Raw genomic sequence first — 21,608 nt, forward strand, 5'->3', positions numbered from 1 at the left:
TTATTTGTTGAGGTCAGCGTGGGTGGGCCGGTTAGGTTAATGGTTGCTGCACCGAAGAGTGCCGAGTTTGAATCCCCGGGCAGATGAGGTTCGATAGCTGGGGACAGCAACTCATCTAGGAGAGACAACTCCAAAATCAAACAACTGCTGCCTTGTAGTTTGTTTTTGGTTGGACAAATACTATGGGACTAATCCAAAAAGAAAAGCAGGATGAAATTGGATTCAACGGCCTATATGGCGCATACCATGTTGACACAGTACTTAATTGTGTTGGAGGGGATCGAAGTAGAAGGAATTTGTTGATTAAAATGCCACACCAGAGGCTAAAAGCTAAGTTTTAAAAGTTTTTATTTACAAATCTGAATTAAAAAAAACAAACTCAACATTATCTTAAAACTTGTGTGTAAAAATAAATAAAAAATTACATATCCCCCAAAATCTTAGTATGATTTGTGTTCTAAGATCCATTGCTGAGCTATAACCTATTGAACTGTAAAGAACTAATTTTCTTCGACTCATTATTAGGTTGAAACAAAACCTAATAATGTGTCGAATAAAATTAGTTCTTTACAATCCAATACTTCGATTTATACAATCACACGCAACAAAAGTATTTTGATTTAATCACATGTTCAATTGTTCCAAAAACATAAATCAACACATTATTTTGTTTTCCACAGAGATATTACGTAAGTACAAGGTTTCTGATTGGCTAAGAGGGTTGTTTGGTAAACATAAGTACGAGGATCATTACTGGCTGAAAACTATGGCAACGTTAAATACATTAATTGTGCACTCTAATTTTAAAAAATGGATTTCGTTTTTTGTTATATTCGAATAATTTGACAAGAATAATTAAAAGTTTTTAACTTCTTGCATTTCTCAAACCTAACTCTTGTCCAAACCTAACTCTTGTTTAAACCTAACTCTTGTCCAAACCTAACTTTTGTCTAAACCTAACTCTTGCCCAAACCTAACTTTTGTCTAAACCTAACTCTTGCCCAAACCTAACTTTTGTCTAAACCTAAGTGTCCAAACCTAACTTTTGTCTAAACCTAACTCTTGTCCAAACCTAACTTTTGTCTAAACCTAACTCTTGTCCAAACCTAACTTTTTTCTAAACCTAACTCTTGCCCAAACCTAACTTTTGTCTAAACCTAACTCTTGTCCAAATCTAACTCTTGTCTAAACCTAACTCTTGTCCAAACCTAACTCTTGTCTAAACCTAACTCTTGTCTAAACCTAACTCTTGTCTAAATCTAACTCTTGTCCAAACCTAACTCTTGTCCAAACCTAACTCTTGTCCAAACCTAACTCTTGTCCAAATCTAACTCTTGTCCAAACCTAACTCTTGTCCAAACCTAACTCTTGTCCAAATCTAACTCTTGTCCAAACCTAACTCTCGTCCAAACCTAACTCTTGTCCAAATCTAACTCTTGTCCAAACCTAACTTTTGTCTAAACCTAACTCTTGTCTAAACTTAACTCTGGTCCAAACCTTAACAGCTCTGCATGGAGAATACATGAAATATTTTTGTTTTATTTCAGTACGTCAACCTAGCCTGGTTATTCTTCATATCGAAGTTGGTCGAGTTTTTAGACACGGTAGTATATATATCAATGATTACATTGTATATTACTGGTGCGTTCTGTAAAGACAATATTGGTATCTTGTTATTATATAGCTAGGCTATTTAGAAAGGATAATATGTTCCAGTTATTAATATTTAAAAAAAAATTACGCTTTCTCTATTTTGTTGCTATAGGTTAAAATTGTACAAAAAAAAGTAAAGTTAAAGGCTAGCGACAGCATCATTATGTTTTCCCGTTTATGTTCAAAACTCATGGGGAAGATGAAGTTAAGTTCATATGTTTTAATGACCTCGGCATATCAATGGAAAATATGATCAGCATTATGCCTAGCCGCCTTTATTTTTTCCTTAGGTACCCATCAGATCTGGGTTAACTCAGGGACGTTCTACTTACTTGAACCCGGTCGAATTCGAGACTTTCCAGATTGCAATCTAGCGCTCTACCGCTTCGCCACCCCGTCCCAGAGCCTCAGTCTATTGTTTCTCTGTTGTGTATTTAAAAAACTAAACGATTATTCCAGGTTTTCTTCATCGTCCGCAAGAAAAACAACCACGTGAGTTTTCTGCATGTGTACCACCACACCACCACGGCATTGTTTACATGGACGGGTCTCAAGTTTTTTACTGGGGGCAACAGTAAGTGCGGGCTCATCTATGGACGTAGTATTAAGTAGGGCAACAGTAAGTGGGGGCTCATCTATGGACGTAATATTATGTAATGAGGCATAGGATAATGACTGCTGCAATAGGCTCGGAATAATGGCCAGAGTAGTTAGGTTAATGGCCTCTGAAGTTAGGTTAAAGGTCAGTGAAGTTAGGGATAATGGCCACTGAAGTTAGGTTAAAGGTCAGTGAAGTTAGATTAAAGGCCAGTGAAGTTAGGTTAAAGGCCTCTGAAGTTAGGTTAAAGGTCAGTGAAATTAGGTTAAAGGCCAGTGAAGTTAGGTTAAAGGTCAGTGAAATTAGGTTAAAGGCCAGTGAAGTTAGGTTAAAGGTCAGTGAAGTTAGGTTAAAGGCCTCTGAAGTTAGGTTAAAGGTCAGTGAAATTAGGTTAAAGGCCAGTGAAGTTAGGTTAAAGGTCAGTGAAATTAGGTTAAAGGCCAGTGAAGTTAGGTTAAAGGTCAGTGAAGTTAGGTTAAAGGCCAGTGAAGTTAGGTTAAAAGCCAATGAAGTTAGGTTAAAGGCCAGTGAAGTTAGGTTAAAAGCCAGTGAAGTTAGGTTAAAGGCCTCTGAAGTTAGGTTAAAGGTCAGTGAAATTAGGTTAAAGGCCAGTGAAGTTAGGTTAAAGGTCAGTGAAATTAGGTTAAAGGCCAGTGAAGTTAGGTTAAAGGCCAGTGAAGTTAGGTTAAAGGCCAGTGAAGTTAGGTTAAAGGCCACTGAAGTTAGGTTAAAGGCCAGTGAAGTTAGGTTAAAAGCCAGTGAAAATAGGGATAATAGCCAGTGCAGTGGTTTAATGGTAATGGCCAGTGCATTATGTTTGGGATATGTGCCAGTAAACTAGTTTCGGGAATATAGCAAATCTTTTAGGTCAAATGTGATGCTGCTGTCTAGTCATTCACTCCAGCCTCCGTGGTAGCTTACAAAAGGCTCACATCACACATCACACAACACATCAACATCACTCTTATATCCTGTGTTTGGTTTGAAACAAAACAAAGTTTGAACCTCGAAGTTCGCACCTGTAAAACAGAGACGATATTATTTTCCAAACTCTTTTCTCTGAACAGCACAGCAATCATCTCACCCCTGTACACACACGTACATGGGTCACTGGTAAGGTCAACGCTTTTAACCATATTGTTATGTACACATGTGTCCATATTTGTTCACACTGATCCGAAGGTATAGTTTATGATAAGGTCGAAAGCCGTATTCACGTTGTCCTTTACACCTATTGTCATGTACACATTTTGTCATGTACACAGGTTGTCATGTACACATGTGTCCACCATCATTTTTGTAGATATAGTGTACACAGTGGTCAGTAATTTTATTCATGTCGTCATGTACACATGCAGTCCACATTTGTCCACAGATATAGTGTTTGGAGTGATCAACAGCAGAGATTCTTTACTAGTGTCCACCCCCCCCCGAAAAATGTTGACCGCCCCCCCCCCCGAAAATTTCAAATGCCCCCCCCCCCCCCGGAGAAAAAAGTCTGGAAGAAACACTGATCACCAGTTTTACACATTTGTCTTCGTTTGGCCACATTTGTCCACGTTTGGCCAAATTTGTCCAAGTTTGTCCACATTTGTCCACGTTTGGCCAAATTTGTCCATATTTGTGCACGTTTGTCCACATTGGTCCACGGTTGTCCACGTTTGTCCACGTTTGCCCACATTTGTCCACATTTGTCCATATTTGTCCACAGACATAGTGTATGGAGTTGTCAACAGTTTTATCCATGTCGTCATGTACACGTACTATGCCCTGGCAGCCTTTGGACCTGAGATGACGAAGTATCTCTGGTGGAAGAAATATCTCACCAGATTGCAAATTGTAAGTAATAATATCATTACAATAACTCACTAAAATATACACTGTAAGTCATAATATCATTAACAATACTTCACTAAGTTGCAAACTGTAAGTCGTGATATCATTACAATAACTCACTAAGTTGCAAATTGTAAGTCGTGATATTATTACAATAACTCACTAAGTTGCAAATTGTAAGTCATGATATCATTACAATACCTCACTGAGTTGAAAATTGTAAGTCATGATATCATTACAATACCTCACTGAGTTGCAAATTGTAAGTCATGATATCATTAACAATACCTCATCAACTTTAAAATTTAAGTCATGATATCATTTACAACACCTCAACAAATATATTCGTATTTTTACAATACCTAAACCGGGCATCGAATTAAAAGACGTAACAGATTTAAAACTAAACGCATTATATTTTTTTTGCCTATAAGTGCACAAAATACACACAGCTTAGTTTAAGGCATGAATTATATCTGAACACTAACAAAAACAATGTCAGTGAGTAAAAAAACAAACAACTTAAATTATCTTATCTTTGGTCCAGTGGTTTAAAAAATCTGGACAGTTACTCAAACTCACAGTTTTCTAGCTCGAATCCATTTGATGTCCCCGAGCCGACCCAGCTCTAATGAGTACCTGGCATGGAAAGTAACAGTGTCTGTTACTGACAACGCTATCCCTTCATATACCGAGTTCACAGATACCAGTAGTCTTCACTTAATTTTTCCCTATTTAACTCCGGGTCTAAACGGAGAATTTACTCTACTTACTGCTGCTACTGTTATAAATCTCGGTGACCGAAAAGATGCGCAACGGAAAACTGCGCACAATAAAAGTGATCAAGGTCACTTTTGTTTTTTTCAAATCGAGCATTTATTTATGTAACTAGGGGAAGTTACCAAGAGACATAACGTGTTACAGTCTGACGTCACAGTGCAGGTGTTGGCTGATGCCAAGGCGTAGTATCTCGGGAAGCGATACGAAAGACGGTCTGTCAACTTTGATGTGACAGGATGCAGGTGGCTTATTAAAATCGGACTGTACGACAGAAGCGGCGTAATTAACAGTCTGATGTAACGATTAGAATCGATTACAATTACGATTATGATAGGACCGAATATGAGTACGATTATGAAGGGGATATAAGGAAGGGGACGGCTGAGCTCGAGGTCTCTCTCGGTCAGAAGGTCTCAGAAGTCTCTCTCAGTCAGTCGGTCGGTCAGTCAGTCAGGCAGTCAGTCTCTCTCTCTCAGTGAGTCTGTGTGGCAGTATCAAGTTGGTTATATTGTGTTAAGAAGGACGTTAGACATGTGTATTCAGTTAGATGAAGCCTAGTGAGGACTGTTGGGGGTCCGTTGATTCAGACTATTATTGTGAAACATCTCTCTTGATTCATTATATTATTGTGAAGCATTCTTTGATTCATGTAATAAAAGGATCAATAATGAACCTGCATCTTCGAGTATCTATGCTGTGGTCAATGTTGTGTGGAATGAGTGGTTAGACTCGGGAAGGTCACATTTGGCGTTGTCGGCAGGGTAGCCAGAGACTCGTTACATTTGGCTCTGCGAGCAGGATAAGTCTCGTTACATTTGGCGTTGTCGGCAGGATAGACTCGGGGACTCGTTACATTATGGCGCTGCGGACAGGATGAATTCAACGAGACTTGCCGCTTTAGGCACCCATGGTCAACCTAGTTCATAACTGTGTTTAGTGTGTGTGTGAATTCGGATATTCAGGAACAGTGAAAATTGAGGAACGAGGAAAAATTTTTTCATACACACACGGTAAGAAAGAACTCTTTTTTTTACTAAAGGAATAAAATGTCTACTCTGGACGAGAAGCAGACCCATATTGTGGTCCTGCCCAGAGAGTCCCACATTAACAAATTTTACGGGGACGGTGATCCAGCTTTAACCAACAGGTTCAGTGAGGAGGTCGAAGCGGCCTGGGCCTCGAGACACATGTCACCAGAGGAAAGATTAAGACTGCTGATGGGCAGTATAGGAGAGACGGTTAGGGCAGAGGTCAAATGCCACGATAAAACCGTCCAATCAGATCCAGATAAGGTGTTGGATCTAATTATGGAGACCTTTGGGGAGAGACGGTCGGGATCGCAACTGCTAACGGGGTTCGTAGGCTTAAAGCAGAGAATGGCGGAGAGTGTGATGGAGTATTCACACCGAATAAACAGGGCCTTTGATTCGGTAAAGGGCAAAACACCTGACATTGATGTACGCCTACTGAGGGACCAGTTCATCGAGGGGCTAGCAACCCCGATCTTAAGGAGAGAGTTGAAAGAGGAGGTCCACAAAGACCCGCAGTTGACCTTCCTTCAGGTTAGGAACTCAGCGATCCGCAGGTCCGAGGATGAGGACCAATCGAACTGTTCGGTGGACAAAGTCTCTGTGCCGGAACAGAAACAATCCCCACCCACGGGGACCGGCACGGTGGAAACCATGATGGCTCAACTGTTGGCCCCTCCTGGATAAGGTTAACCAAAGATTGGAGAGGTTAGAAAGCAGGTCAACAGCTGAGAATCAGGAAAAGAACGGTACAAAACAGAGACAGGTTGGACGGCCGCGACCCGCCGGTCCATCACTCCGGTGGACGGCTGATGGTCGACCAATTTGTTTGTCCTGTTCACAACCCGGACATATGGCACGGTACTGCCAGGGAAACGGTCGTCCTCTGTAAGGCAGGGCCAGGCTACAGAGGGGCGAGGTTATGGCCCAAGAAGCAAAATGATGGGAGTCTGTCCCGAAATGTTGATTACGATTGGGGACATCGCGGTGAAGGCGATTGTGGATACAGACTCCCAGGTGACGACAATCACGGAAAATTTTTACACCAAATGGATGAAAGGAAAAGACCATAGGTTGAGGTCTGACACATGCATGCGCCTGACGGCAGCTAATGGACTAACCATTCCATACTGTGGTTATTTTCTGGCGGATGTCGTGGTGGCGGGACATAGGTTGAAGCAGGTTGGGGTGTTCGTTACGAAACACAACCTAGAGACAAATGTGTCAAATATACCTTGCCTGTTGGGCATGAATATTCTTGGCCAGTTGCCAGAATTTCTTACAAATATTGTCGGATCGACCACACCAGGTCGGGGATCCAAGTTGGCCAGGTTTGCCAAGACCAGAGGAAGGATATCAGTCCCGGCAAACACGGTCAAGGCAATCACATTACAAATTGGTGATAGAAGTGTGAATGGTGATGTGATGATAGAACCATGTGGCGCCGCACTGAGGGCAGGCGTCGTGTTACTGCGGACATACACATCAGCGGAAAATGGACTAGTTCAAGGATTAGTGGCAAATGTTTTGGATGAGGAAATTTTTATACCGCCTAATACTCTGGTAGGAGTACCACAGAACGTCGAGGTACTAAGGTCGGCACAGTGCATCGAACTGAGCAATACCAGCAGTAATGAAGTAACAGTTAGGTCGGTCAATGTGACGGCCGAGGTGAAGAAAGAGGATGGCCGATCATATACATTCCCGGAAACTGAGGACCCAAAACTAAATGAATTGTTGAATAAGTACAGGGATATATTTGCCTCGTACGAGGGTGATTTGGGTTACACGGAAGTAATAAAACACCAGATACCCTTACTACAAGACAAGCCGGTGGCGCAACCTTATCGAAGATTACCACCGAGTCACTACTCTGCGGTGAAGGCACACCTGAACGATCTACTAAAAAAGGGAATTATTACAACCAGCACGAGCCCGTATGCGGCACCGATAGTAGTGGTAAAAAAGAAGTCAGGGGAGATAAGACTGTGTTGTGATTACCGGAAATTGAACAATATCACAAGAAGGGATGCATTCCCCTTGCCTCGTATTGATGAATGTCTTGATGCGTTGGGGGGAGCAAGATTTTTTTCTACCTTGGATTTGGCTAGTGGCTACCACCAAGTGGCCATGCACCCCAACGATCAACATAAGACTGCATTTATTTCTCCACTGGGACTGTACGAGTGGACCCGTATGCCGTTTGGTCTAACTAATGCACCTGCTACATTCCAGCGAGTAATGCAGAGTGCTATGAGTGACTTTCTATTTCAAATAATGTTGGTGTACTTGGATGATATACTAGTTTATTCAAAAACTTGGGAGGACCATCTAGAAAGATTAGAACAAGTGTTTCTCCGTCTTAGGGAGATAGGAGTAAAGCTGAACCCAGACAAATGCTGCTTCGGTCTGAAATCGGTACATTTTTTGGGTTACGTGATTTCGTCGGATGGCATCGCCACTGACCCAGATAAAATTGCAGCTGTTAAAGAATGGAAACAGCCAACAACTACGGTAGAGGTCAGATCATTCTTGGGCTTTGCTTCCTATTATAGAAAATTTGTGCCTGGTTTTGCAAAAATTGCCGCACCATTGCATGACTTGGTAAACAAAATGACAAAGAAACACAGTAAGGAGAAAAAGAAAGGTAAAACACAACTGATAGGTGAATTATGGACTGAGGAATGCCTGAACTCGTTTAAGCTACTGAAAAAGGCTTTGACAGAGGCGCCGATATTAGGATACGCAGACTTTGACAAACCATTTCGGCTAGAAATTGACGCCAGCTCTAAAGGTCTGGGAGCTGTGCTATCACAACAACAAAAGCAAGGTTTCAGGGTTATTGCTTATGCCAGTCGAGCTCTGAAGGAATCAGAGAAGAACATGACAAATTACAGCGCCATGAAACTAGAACTTTTGACATTAAAATGGGCTGTGACGGAAAAATTCAGGGACTATCTATTAGGTGCTAAATGTGTGGTATACACTGACAATAACCCCTTGAGTCACCTAAAGACAGCAAAGTTGGGATCCATCGAACAGCGATGGGCAGCAGAATTGGCACTCTTTGACCTAGAGATAAAATATCGCCCGGGGCGGTCCAACGGCAATGCGGACGCCTTATCAAGGAATCCTTACGAGAGACCGGGCGATGAGGAAGAAACGCTGACAGGAATATGTGAGGTCAGAGCGTCAACAGATATCCCTCACGGGGTGCAAGTGAGGCAGAACGGACAGACCGGGGTGGAGCACATTTCCACAGAGCCCGGACATATGGACATTGGTGATTTTAGTTGCCTTAATCACAAAGAGATAAGAGATGCCCAGAGAACGGATAGTGGCTTACAGCCGCTGTTGAAACACGTCCAGGAACAAAAATTCCCAGGAAGAAGGGAAAGAGAACAATTTGGTCGAGAAACAAAGAAAATATTGAGTCAGTGGGACCGTCTCAGTATAAAGGATGGTGTTCTCATGCGGAGAATTCATGACCAAATTGATGGGACAATACACCAGGTGGTGGTGCCTGGACAATTACGAGAAGAAGTGCTAAGGTTGGCACATGACAGGGCAGGACACCAGGGTCAGGACAGGACGCACAAAATATTACGACGAAGGTGTTACTGGCCCAATATGGAAATGGAGGTCAAACGCCATTGTGAGGCTTGTGTGAGGTGTCAGCATGCGAAAATGCCAGTTGTCAAAATGAGACAGCCATCGGGACACCTATTAGCGACAAAACCACTAGAGATTGTGGCTATGGACTTTACGTCGTTGGAGCAATCATCGGATGGGACGGAACATGTGTTGGTAATGACTGATGTTTTCACCAAATGGACTGTGGCGGTGCCCACACGAGATCAGACTGCCAAAACAGTGGCAAAGGTCTTAATAGAACATTGGTTCATCAAATATGGCATACCAAGACAATTACACTCTGACCAAGGAAGGGCCTTTGAGTCAGAAGTAATTAACCAACTGTGCAGCCACTACGGGATCAACAAATCTAGAACAACCACATTTAATCCGAAAGGAAACGGACAGTGCGAGCGGTTCAACCGCAGCATGCATGATTTGCTGCGTACTCTAGAACCTGAACAGAAAAAACGTTGGCCTGATTTTCTCCCAGAGTTGGTATATCTATACAACTGCACACCCCATGCCACAACCGGCTTTTCGCCATACATGTTGCTGTTCGGACGGGAGGCTCGACTCCCCCTTGACTTGTTCCTAGGAAAAAAGGAGAGTATGACTGGCTCATACACTGTACTGGAATATGTGAATGAACATATGAGACGAATTAGAGAAATGTACAGGGTAGTACAGGAAAGACTAGAACATGAAGCACGGCGAAGGGAACCGCCGGTACAGACAAAGGACCCGCCACTCAAACTGAACGACAGGGTATTACTGCGTAGCCACCCGTTAGGCAGAAACAAAATCCACGATCTCTGGGGACAGGAGATATGGCAAGTCGTGGAGATGCCTAAAGTAGCAGGTGGCCCCTTTAAGATAAGACCCATCGATCACACCAAACCGGATCGGTGGGCGAATATTGCTCAATTAAAGAAATATTGTCATAGTCAAGGAGAGCAGTTACACACAAGGAAACCCAAGACAATTAGGGAACCGGAAACTATAACGGAAATTCTCATACCCATCCCGGAACCATGTCACCATCAACAGAGCAACAGCGATACACAAGGGGAGGATACCGGCAACAAGGAGGATCCCGGTCCCTCCAAAAGCAGAGAGACAGTAGACCATCAGATAAGTGGTCCGCGGAGAAGTTTGAGAAACAGAAAGAATACGAAATTTTTTGTCAGCAACCATCAATTCTTTCATGGTCGCGCTGGTATGAAAACAGACTGTTCAAAAAGTCATAAAAGTGAACTGGTGAAGGCACCAAACGAAAAAAGGTGGATGTGAATTCTAGAACTGTTTTGTGTCTGAGGAAGATGATGTAGACACATTGGATATGTGAAATAGGGATAACTGTCAATCTTATACGAATGTGACGACATTGACAGTGAGTGGAACAATGGATTTTTTTTACGGTGGTGCGATGGACTTTGAAGGACTGCACCTGCCAAGCGTTGTTTGTGGTTGATAACACACAAAAAAAGGCAGGGGTGGATGTAACTAGGGGAAGTTACCAAGAGACATAACGTGTTACAGTCTGACGTCACAGTGCAGGTGTTGGCTGATGCCAAGGCGTAGTATCTCGGGAAGCGATACGAAAGACGGTCTGTCAACTTTGATGTGACAGGATGCAGGTGGCTTATTAAAATCGGACTGTACGACAGAAGCGGCGTAATTAACAGTCTGATGTAACGATTAGAATCGATTACAATTACGATTATGATAGGACCGAATATGAGTACGATTATGAAGGGGATATAAGGAAGGGGACGGCTGAGCTCGAGGTCTCTCTCGGTCAGAAGGTCTCAGAAGTCTCTCTCAGTCAGTCGGTCGGTCAGTCAGTCAGGCAGTCAGTCTCTCTCTCTCAGTGAGTCTGTGTGGCAGTATCAAGTTGGTTATATTGTGTTAAGAAGGACGTTAGACATGTGTATTCAGTTAGATGAAGCCTAGTGAGGACTGTTGGGGGTCCGTTGATTCAGACTATTATTGTGAAACATCTCTCTTGATTCATTATATTATTGTGAAGCATTCTTTGATTCATGTAATAAAAGGATCAATAATGAACCTGCATCTTCGAGTATCTATGCTGTGGTCAATGTTGTGTGGAATGAGTGGTTAGACTCGGGAAGGTCACATTTGGCGTTGTCGGCAGGGTAGCCAGAGACTCGTTACATTTGGCTCTGCGAGCAGGATAAGTCTCGTTACATTTGGCGTTGTCGGCAGGATAGACTCGGGGACTCGTTACATTTATTTATTTAAAGTGTGGCTACATGTACATTGTAGTATCATAATAAAACATATTTCCACGAAATTCGACACAATTTAAGTGTATTATTTTATTTAGTTTGTATTTGCGCATTTTCTGTTATGCGCAGTTTTTCATTATGCAGTTTACCAGTTGCGCTTTTTTTCGGTGAACCATAAATCTCAAAAGACTAACTATTTACACAACCCCTCAGACTAATCCCCCACTCAAACCCTCCACCCCAACCACTCATACCAACCATCCACACAACCCCTCACACCAACCATCCACACAAACCCTCACACCAGCCATCCACCCCAACACTCACACCGACCATCCACACAACCCCTCACACCGACCATCCACACAAACCCTCACACCAGCCATCCACCCCAACACTCACACCGACCATCCACACAAACCCTCACACCAGCCATCCACCCCAACACTCACACCGACCATCCACACAACCCCTCACACCAACCATCCACACAAACCCTCACACCAGCCATCCACCCCAACACTCACACCAACCATCCATACAACCCCTCACACTGACCGTTCACTCGAAAACCACCACCCTAACCACTACAACCACTCCCACTAACCTTCCACACATCCCATCACACTAAACCCCCACACAACCCCTTACATTAACAGTCGCACAACCCCTCACATTAACCCCCCCACACAACCCCTCACACTAACCCCCACACAACCTCACACACTAATCATCCACTCCACCACTCACACTAACCCCCCACCCAACGTTGACAGAGCCAGTTTATGATCTTCATCACCTACGGTCTCTGGAACGAAATCTACGGCTGCCCGTTCTCCAAGACTTTCGTCTACCTGACCTTCGTCCACATCTTCATCATTCTCCTGCTGTTCATCAACTTCTACGTGCAGTGCTACAACCGCGCACAGGTCAAGGCTAGAGCCAAGGTCAACGGCCGCTATTTGCGCGCTGAAGAGCTGAGCAACGTGGGAGATGCAGTAAAAAAATTAAACTGATTCATAAGTTGTGTTTTCTTTTTGTGCTTTTCGATTCAATAAATATAATTTTTTTAAAGTATTTATAACTTTAAAAAAACAAACAGATGTATTACATGTGACAGATGATGTTATGTGATGGCTTACATATGAAAATATGTGCAACCGGCGCGTTAAAAAAAAACAACTTAAATATTCCTGGTATTGCATTGGTCAACAGAAAATAATAGAATAGCTCGATAACGTATTTATAATTGATGAATTTTATCTGGCAGGCAGAAGCTTGCCATTCCAGGGTGACCATTTGTTAAGACAATATTGGATAGGTTGACTCTTTTATTTTGTACTCCTGACGTATGCTAATTTTTATACCTTGAAAATGATTTATTTCTATTGTTATTATCACAATTATTATTGATATTATTATTATTATTACTGTTATTATTATCATTAATTATTATCATTATCATTATTATTATTATTACTGTTATTATTATTATTATTATTATTATTATTATTATTATATTTATCATTAATTATAATTGTTATTGTTGTCATTAAATAAAAGACAGACAATTAAATCCAGTAGATAATGCAATAGTTTGTGTTCCTTAGTGTCTACAATTTCCTTAATTATAGTTAAAAACGAAGAAGATCCTCCCCCCCCCCCAGCGCAAGTTTGGCCGGCAGAAGATGCAAAACGCAATGACCTTATTAGGCTTTAAAAACTACAAGAAAAACTAGGTAATTGCAGCGTTATACGCATGCGTGATTTCCTTCCGGCTAGAATCGCCTTGAATTATATCACTGAAGATTTGTAGTTGCAAGTTGAAGTCTTTAATGTAAGGGAACTAACTCTAGATAAATACAAGCTTTGTGTTTGGAGATGTCAACATAACTATACTAGAAGTATCAAGCATCAGCATCAAGATGATAAAAAACTGAAACATACCGTCACACAATTTTAACTCAAAATTTTCTTCGTCTCATACAATAATGGAACCTCTTCAAGCAATATATCATCAATTTCTACGAGTACATTTATATTTTCTTTATTGTATGTTAGTTGACCAGTGGCTAATACAGTAGGTTTGGGATAATGGCCAGTGGACAGTGCAGTATATTCAGGATACTGACAAGTGGACAGTACTGTAGGTTTGGGATAATGGCCAGTGGACAGTGCAGTATATTCAGGATAATTACAAGTGGACAGTACAGTTCATTTGGGATAATGGCCAGTGGACCGTGCAGTAAATTCAGGATAATGACAAGTGGACAGTACAGTAGGTTCAGGATAATGACCAGTGGACATTACAGTAGGTTCAGGATAATGACAAGTGGACAATACAGAAGGTTCATGATAATAACAAGTGGACAGTACTGTAGGTTTGGGATAATGGCCAGTGAACAGTGCAGTATATTCAGGATAATGACAAGTGGACAGTACAGTAGGTTTGGGATAATGACCAGTGGACATTACAGTATATTCAGGATAATGACAAGTGGACAGTACTGTAGGTTTGGGAAACTAACCAATGGCCGGTGTATAACTTTTGGGGTAATGGCCAGTGGAACGTGCAGTAGGTTAAGAATATTGGCAAGTGGCCAGTACAGAATATATGGGAATCAAAACAAAATTATGTGATTTTATCCAGAACCAAATCTCACACAGTTATTAACCCTAGGCGGTCTAACACTGGCCATCAAGGACCTATTTAGACCTATAAGACAGACGAAGCAGAGTACTTCTATTTCTTTATAACAGCATATGTATTTTCCATTTTCTCATATAGTGCCTTTGATCTAATGGTGACATACCATTTACGCTTTTCTTTAGAGTAATTTAAATAGTAGTGTATAATTTATTTTCTACTTTTTAGTGCATCATTACATAAAAGCTTGTTATTAAAACGTTTTTTATGAATTTTTTTTCAGTACTTTACATGTTTTATTTACAATAGTGTTACATGACTAAAAACCATTGCGCGCCTACTGAACGTGATGGCGCAGCTATTAAACCTGATGGCGCAGCTATTGAAAGTGATGACGCGTTTCGATCTAGACCAGGGGTCGGCAACCTTTTGAAGCGGAAGAGCCAAAAGTTACAATTTTCACAATTGTCCTGGTTTTAAAGAGCCACTAACATTTTTTTTATTTCAAATAATTTTTTTTTATTAAGATTATTAGTATTTGTTCAAGGTGCTGGAGAGCCGCATGCGGCTCGCGAGCCGCAGGTTGCCGACCCCTGATCTAGACTGACGACAGACTGTCGACTGACGACATACAGAGGAAGTGAGTTAAATAAAAGATTGTAATAAACAGGAAAAATAAAGCACAAACACATAGATAAAAAATTACATGACTTCTAACAAATCCATTTACGTAATTTTACTGTCTATGTGTTTTTAATACAGCTGGTTTTTACAGTTTCTTTTAAGTAAAAAAATCATTTTATAGCTCTTGTGAATATGCCATTTTATTTGCATTTAAATAATATTATTGTTTATTATCTCTCTTTTGAATGTACTAATAAACTAATGTATTTGCTTTGTTTATTCAGATTTTGCAATTAGTTTTCTAGATTAACTCCCTTAATTTAGTTTTAAAGAATGTTGAAATCAAATGTTCTGCTATTTGTAATTTAATGAATTTTCCTTTTGTTAACCTTACCGTCCGACTGAACATATTTTATTTGTATCCAACAAAAACATTTATTTCTGAATTAGAATTGTAAACACAATATAATTATATCTAGTTAATATTAAAATCTGACCTGATGTCGATAACATGGTGAGGTACTACATATAGCCCTGACTCAATGTCGACAACATGAATAGATGATACATTTATATCATGCGCTACGCTTGTATAAGTATATTGTTTGTAATGTATCTTAAACTTTTTTTTACAGCAACATTAAAGCATAATAATATTTAGTATTCCAATATGTAATATATGCACATATTAAAGAATTCAAACTTTACTACCAAGACCATTATGCTTTATGAATAATGGACGGAGTGGTCTAACGGTAGAGAGCTGAACTGTTAACCCGTAAGACTTGAGTTCGAATCCGGGTTCGTCAGTAGACCGTCCAACTCTGATGTGTACCTAACTCACTTTGGATACTTCTTCGGGTGGTCAGTTCAGCTTGGTTTGTGCATGTTGCTTATTGTGAGATACCAACTTTATCCTATACGGATTACAAAAGCTGTATTGAAAAAGTGGGTAAAAAAAAAAAAGAATTTGACGTTTTGAAACCTGCCGGAACCGGAAATATTTTTTTTTCATTCCTGTCAGAAATAAAACAATAACAACAATTAAAACAATAAAAACCCTCGTAAGAGCTTTGTATCCTCATCTAAAATATCTTTTATACTATTTTATTTAACTCTGTACGTTTAGACGTAGACTTTTGGTAGGTACGTTCCGTTATTTTTCTAAAAATTCTTTTCTTTATCTGCTTTGTAATTCTAAAACGCCGAGCAAAGTCTCATGTCTAATAACAGTGGTACACTAAGTTACTCATCGGTGAAATAATCTTAGCTTATAGTTATAAGAGAAGGCTTTGTCTAGTCCGTAGATTTATCACCCCGCCCCCCCCCCCCCCACCAATTTTAATTGGATCACGTTGGCGACCGGCCCCAAGGCGGAATTAGCCATAAAAAATCACTTGAATATTCACCTCAATGTACTACAGGGGCGTACGCATGGGGTGTTAGAGGAGACTTAAAACACCCCCCACCCCAATTCTTCCGTTGGCGCCCCTTAATGAGAATTGCGTTTCACGTTAAATTTAATTTACAGCTAATTATGGTTTTGCGCTACTCTCGCTATATGTTTACAATTTAAAGTTTTTGATATCATATCACTAACAAACTATTTTGTTATATATATATATATATATATACATATATATATATATATATATATATATATATATATATATATATATATATATATATATATATATATACATTAATAAATATATATATATATATATATATATATATATATATATATATATATATATATATATATATATATATATATATATATATATATATATATACATTTTTTTTTCAACTTCCCAATCTCCCCCTTATCTATTACTGCCTACGCCTATGCCTCCCAATACGACATGCATAGCCGTTCGCTTCGGTAAACATCTTTATTACCCTCATTAAAAGCTCATAATCGGTGGGCAATTATTTTTTAGATTATGGGGATTAGGACAGTAGCTGATTTGACTGCTGGTGACTTCATGTTTTATGCAAAGACCATGATACGGTTTAGCATAATCGCGATAATTTAAGAAAGTTAAAGTTACAAACCTTTGTTTCTCTCCCCTTGCAATTGCAGTAGTAGTTTAACTTTAAATCGGGTACGACTTATATATATATATATATATATATATATATATATATATATATATATATATATATATATATATATATACATATATATATACAAAATCTTTATTGTTAGGTACATGTGTAAATATTAATGTATTAATGTATAAAACATATATATATATATATATATATATATATATATATATATATATATATATATATATATATATATATATGTATATATAGATCTTAATCTGTGGAGATGGCATTGTTTGAGAGTTTGATAGCCCTCTACAACGAAGCATACGAGAGCAGAGGTAAGACCGACTTAATCTATATGTATGATATATGTATGATATATGTATGATATATGTATGATATATGTATGATATATGTATGATATATGTATGATATATGTATGGTATATATAAAGCAAAGTGCTCGGGCGCTAGATAGGGCACTTCCCGGTGCCGCAGGTGCTTCAAATTTGTTAGGCTCCTGCTTTGGGGCAATAGAACACGTGGGCCGGTGCCGGTTGGCCGCAAGGTCCACCATGAAGGGGTAAAAACTGACCTCGACTGACAGGCGCCGTATATGAGCTATATATTGAAAAAAATATTTGCCGAACGACCCCCCCCCCCCCCCCCACCCTTGCCCGTTTGGGAAATCTGTCGGTTTGACTCAAACCCCTCGACGAGGGCTAAAAGATGACCGCGAGTGAAATTTTCCTTATTTTAGTCTACTTCTTAGGCCATTTTGTTTTCTCCATTTAATTACTATATATGCATTTAATGTTCACATTTTTGATGCTATGTAAAACCATCAAATACATTATTATTAATATTTTAAATGTTTAAAACAATTGAATTAATTAAAAAAACAACAAAAAAAAAAACGACTAAGCACTCCACATAACAATTAACAGCCACTCACCAATGTATTAATCTTTCGAATTCTCAAAAGTCTTTAGAAAACCTAAGCGAAGCTAGGCACTATACCTAGTCTTTATATATATAAAGCAAAGTGGTGGGGTGCCCGATAAGTCACTTCCCGACGCCGCAAGCGCTTGAAATTTGGCAGGCTCCTGCTTTGGGGCGATAGAACACGGACGCCGGTGCCGGTTGGGTCAAAACTGACCTCGACTGACCGGCACCTTATATGAGCTATATATCGAATAACAATTCCGACGTAGGAACCTCTTCATAACTCCTGAGGTCGTAGACCGACCCTCGGGGGTGGCAAAAAAATAAAACAATGATATATTCGAGAAAATTCCTGAACGGCTTTAGAACTGACCGGTCCGAATTCCCTATATAAAATTGTTAATTTGGTGAAAAACGATGACTATTTGCAAAACAAAGTTTTGGAACTTAGGCTCTGTACATCTGGCTCATATTTTTCCATAAACCTGGGTAAATTAATCGGCCTTATGGATAAACTATCGGTCAGCCCCTGCTGGTCGTTAGATTTGTCTAGAAGCCATAATTTCTTATATAAGCATAGCAACTGTTTCTTAAAAGAAACCGGGAGTGATCTCCCCTAAACTTTCTCGAATATTCTAATATAACACTACCGGGGATGACAACTCGGAATATAGACAAGATTTTTAATTACTTATAATTTTAAAAATAGAATAGTATCTTGTAGGATAAAAGAATTGCGCACCAAGTGAACTCCAAACAATATGTGTATAATAGTACGCAATATTATTAATACTTTATAAATACACACGCGCGTTTTGAGAAATCGGAAATAGCGTAAATAACTACCTCCATTCAACGGAAATTTGAAAGAAGGCAGAATAGTAGATCTTTCACTTATATGTGAAATTTCGTACATCTATCTAAAACATTACTCAAGTTATAGGCTTTTAAAAAATTGAAAGTGGAATTCGTTTCACTTCCTGTTACCGGATATCGCTGAAAAGCTGAAACAGAACTATAAATTTTATATCATACTTATATATGAAATTTCATCAACCTAGCTGTAACGCTACTCAAGTTATCGTGTTCACAGACACACACACACATACACAGACACACAGACACACAGACACACACACACAGACACACACACGCACAGACATACGGACAAGATTGCAAAACTATGTTTTTTCCAACTCAGGGAGAAGTAAAACGTCGAGATTTGCAAATATCCCAATTTTTTTTGCACGATTATAATACTTTCTACTTACTTCGCATACGAGAAAGTAAAAAAAGTTGTTTAGCATTTAATTTAAAAAAAAATCCTTTTAAAACGCAATTACCATTCAACCTAGTTCAATCCTATTCACATTTAAATGGCTTCTACATCGACATATGTATTTGACCACTTCGATATCTATTTATCTGGAAATGTATCTTCCCCAGAGCGTCTCTGCGATGGCTACCCACTACTAGACTCCCCTGCTGGGGTCCTGACTATCGTTGCCGTTTACCTATTGGTGGTATGGAAGGGGCCACAACTCATGCAGCAGCGCAAGCCGCTAGATTTGAAATGGATAATTATAGTTTACAACATCACCATGGTCTTTATATCAGCGTTCATTTGTTTTGGGGTGAGTTGTTCATATTTTATTTAGTTTTTGGGGTGAGATGTTTACTTTTACTTTTGTTTTTGTCATTGACGGGGAGGGGGGGGGGGATTTACCCCCAAATGTAACATGACATAAAACTCAACAGGCCAATGCTAAAGATAGAGAAATGGAATAGGAGGAGTTTAAGGATAAGGGTATGATTTTGGAATTTTCGCGGGGTGGGGAGAGGGAGGGGGGAACTAAAATTCGGGGGGGGGGGGGGGGACACTGTTAAAAGTATATATTTTCTATATACATTCCATTTCGTTCGGGGAGGGGGGGGGGGCGTAACGAACCGTGTTATCGATGAAGGTTAGGTCAAGTGGAAGCTAAATTTTAGAATCAATTTAAAGGGTATTTATTGCTTCTTTGAGCGTCGTTCTGTTCGTTGCTGCTTAAATGTTACAATTTAATTACACAACCTTCTTTCAATGCGCATTTTAATTTAGACTAGTCTATAAATAACTGAAGCCGATAACTGCTTTAATCTATAAATTGTAAATTCTTAAAATTAATTTCTAGCTTTATAAAATCCTAAGAACAGCTTTCTGCGACACATAGTAAAGCTTCGCATGTGGTTTTAGTCTCGCCTGGAATCTAAAATAATGTTCTCTGATATAATGCTATTCTTATATTTTAGTTTTTGCAAATTCAAACTGTAAAAAATGGCATTAGTGTTCATCGTCTCTGAGCAGTGATGTCACCCCCCCCCCCCCCCAGAGGCGTAGCGGCACTTCCCCCTCAAACTTCCGATTTGAACCCCCCCCCAAACATTCGATTTGCACCCCCTCAAACTTTTGATTTGCCCCCCCCCCCCCCCCAAACTTTCGATTTGCACCTCTTAAAAGACTATTTAACACTCGAATTAATCACTTAATTATGTGGAATTATCATTTTTTTCTCTATATATTTTGCTATTTTTTTTTGCCCTGGTGTCACCCCCCCCCCTAAATGGTGTCACCCGGTGCGGTCCGCACCCCCGCCCCTCCTCGCTACGCCACTTATGTAACTTCCCCCCCCCCCCCCCCACTCATCATATACAGCAGATGGAGTAGGGTGCATCTGTGAATGTAACCGGGACACATCAAGTCACACTGAGATCCAGCTTCTATAATATATTCGGGCCTAAAAAAAACCAAAACCCTAATCCTGTTTCACCATAATAGTTTACAACATAACACCAACATATGCGGTTACAAATGATGTCACAAAATATATTTTAATTTTTTTTTTACCAAATACAAAAGTACTGATATTTTTATAATAAATCTTCATGCTCAAAATGAATTTATTTTTTGCATGACTTCCAATTACAATCAGTTTCTGAACCCATAACTTTCCTAAGTACAAAAATACAGAGTAACAATTTTAGGTTTTGTGGTGCTTCGTCCTTCTTTTTTGTTGTTTGCTGTCGTTAGGGTTGTCAGGTGTCCAGTTTTGAACTGGACAGTCCAGTATTTGAGCAGACTGTCCAGGATAAAATAAATATAAATACTGGACAAGTATATGAATAATACTCTGTTACCCCCCTTCTTCTGCTTTGCGGCATACCTGAGAAGGGAAGGATGGAAAGGTGTCCAGTATTTCCGGAAAAGGTATCTGGCAACCATAGCTGTCGTTGAATAAAACGGACTTAATGACAGACATTCACAAGAATTCGAAAACAAGCGATTAATGTAAACAAACTTTTGATACCAACAAACTTTGATAACTATGGACTTTGAAATATTGGACGGATACTAAAATTTAACATTTAACTCAGGGTATCTACGCACTCGTGAGCATTGGTGACCTAAAAGTGTTCTGTGAGGGTTCCAACAACACCTTCAATTTTGACGTCGAGAAGAGGGTGAGTGACTACTTCAAATTTATCTGGCTTCTTTTGCGCTCTATGTTAATGTTT

At 39.8% G+C, this 21,608-nt stretch overlaps 1 protein-coding gene across 1 annotated transcript in view; it reads left to right on the forward strand.

The window, feature by feature from the left end:
* LOC131933703 (elongation of very long chain fatty acids protein 4-like) overlaps positions 1 to 12,796 on the forward strand; it is a 14,802-nt gene extending 2,006 nt beyond the window's left edge. Inside the window, exons 4-8 of the mRNA XM_059290334.1 lie at positions 681 to 689; positions 1,548 to 1,604; positions 2,113 to 2,227; positions 3,963 to 4,090; positions 12,557 to 12,796. Of these exons, the coding sequence (XP_059146317.1) occupies positions 681 to 689; positions 1,548 to 1,604; positions 2,113 to 2,227; positions 3,963 to 4,090; positions 12,557 to 12,796 (549 nt within the window). The remainder of the gene's footprint in view (positions 1 to 680; positions 690 to 1,547; positions 1,605 to 2,112; positions 2,228 to 3,962; positions 4,091 to 12,556) is intronic.
* Positions 12,797 to 21,608: the final 8,812 nt, after the last annotated feature.

Source organism: Physella acuta, unplaced genomic scaffold (genome assembly GCF_028476545.2).
Source record: "Physella acuta isolate Inbredline_101_S28 unplaced genomic scaffold, ASM2847654v3 ptg002602l, whole genome shotgun sequence".
In the NCBI taxonomy this organism is placed as follows: domain Eukaryota; kingdom Metazoa; phylum Mollusca; class Gastropoda; family Physidae; genus Physella; species Physella acuta.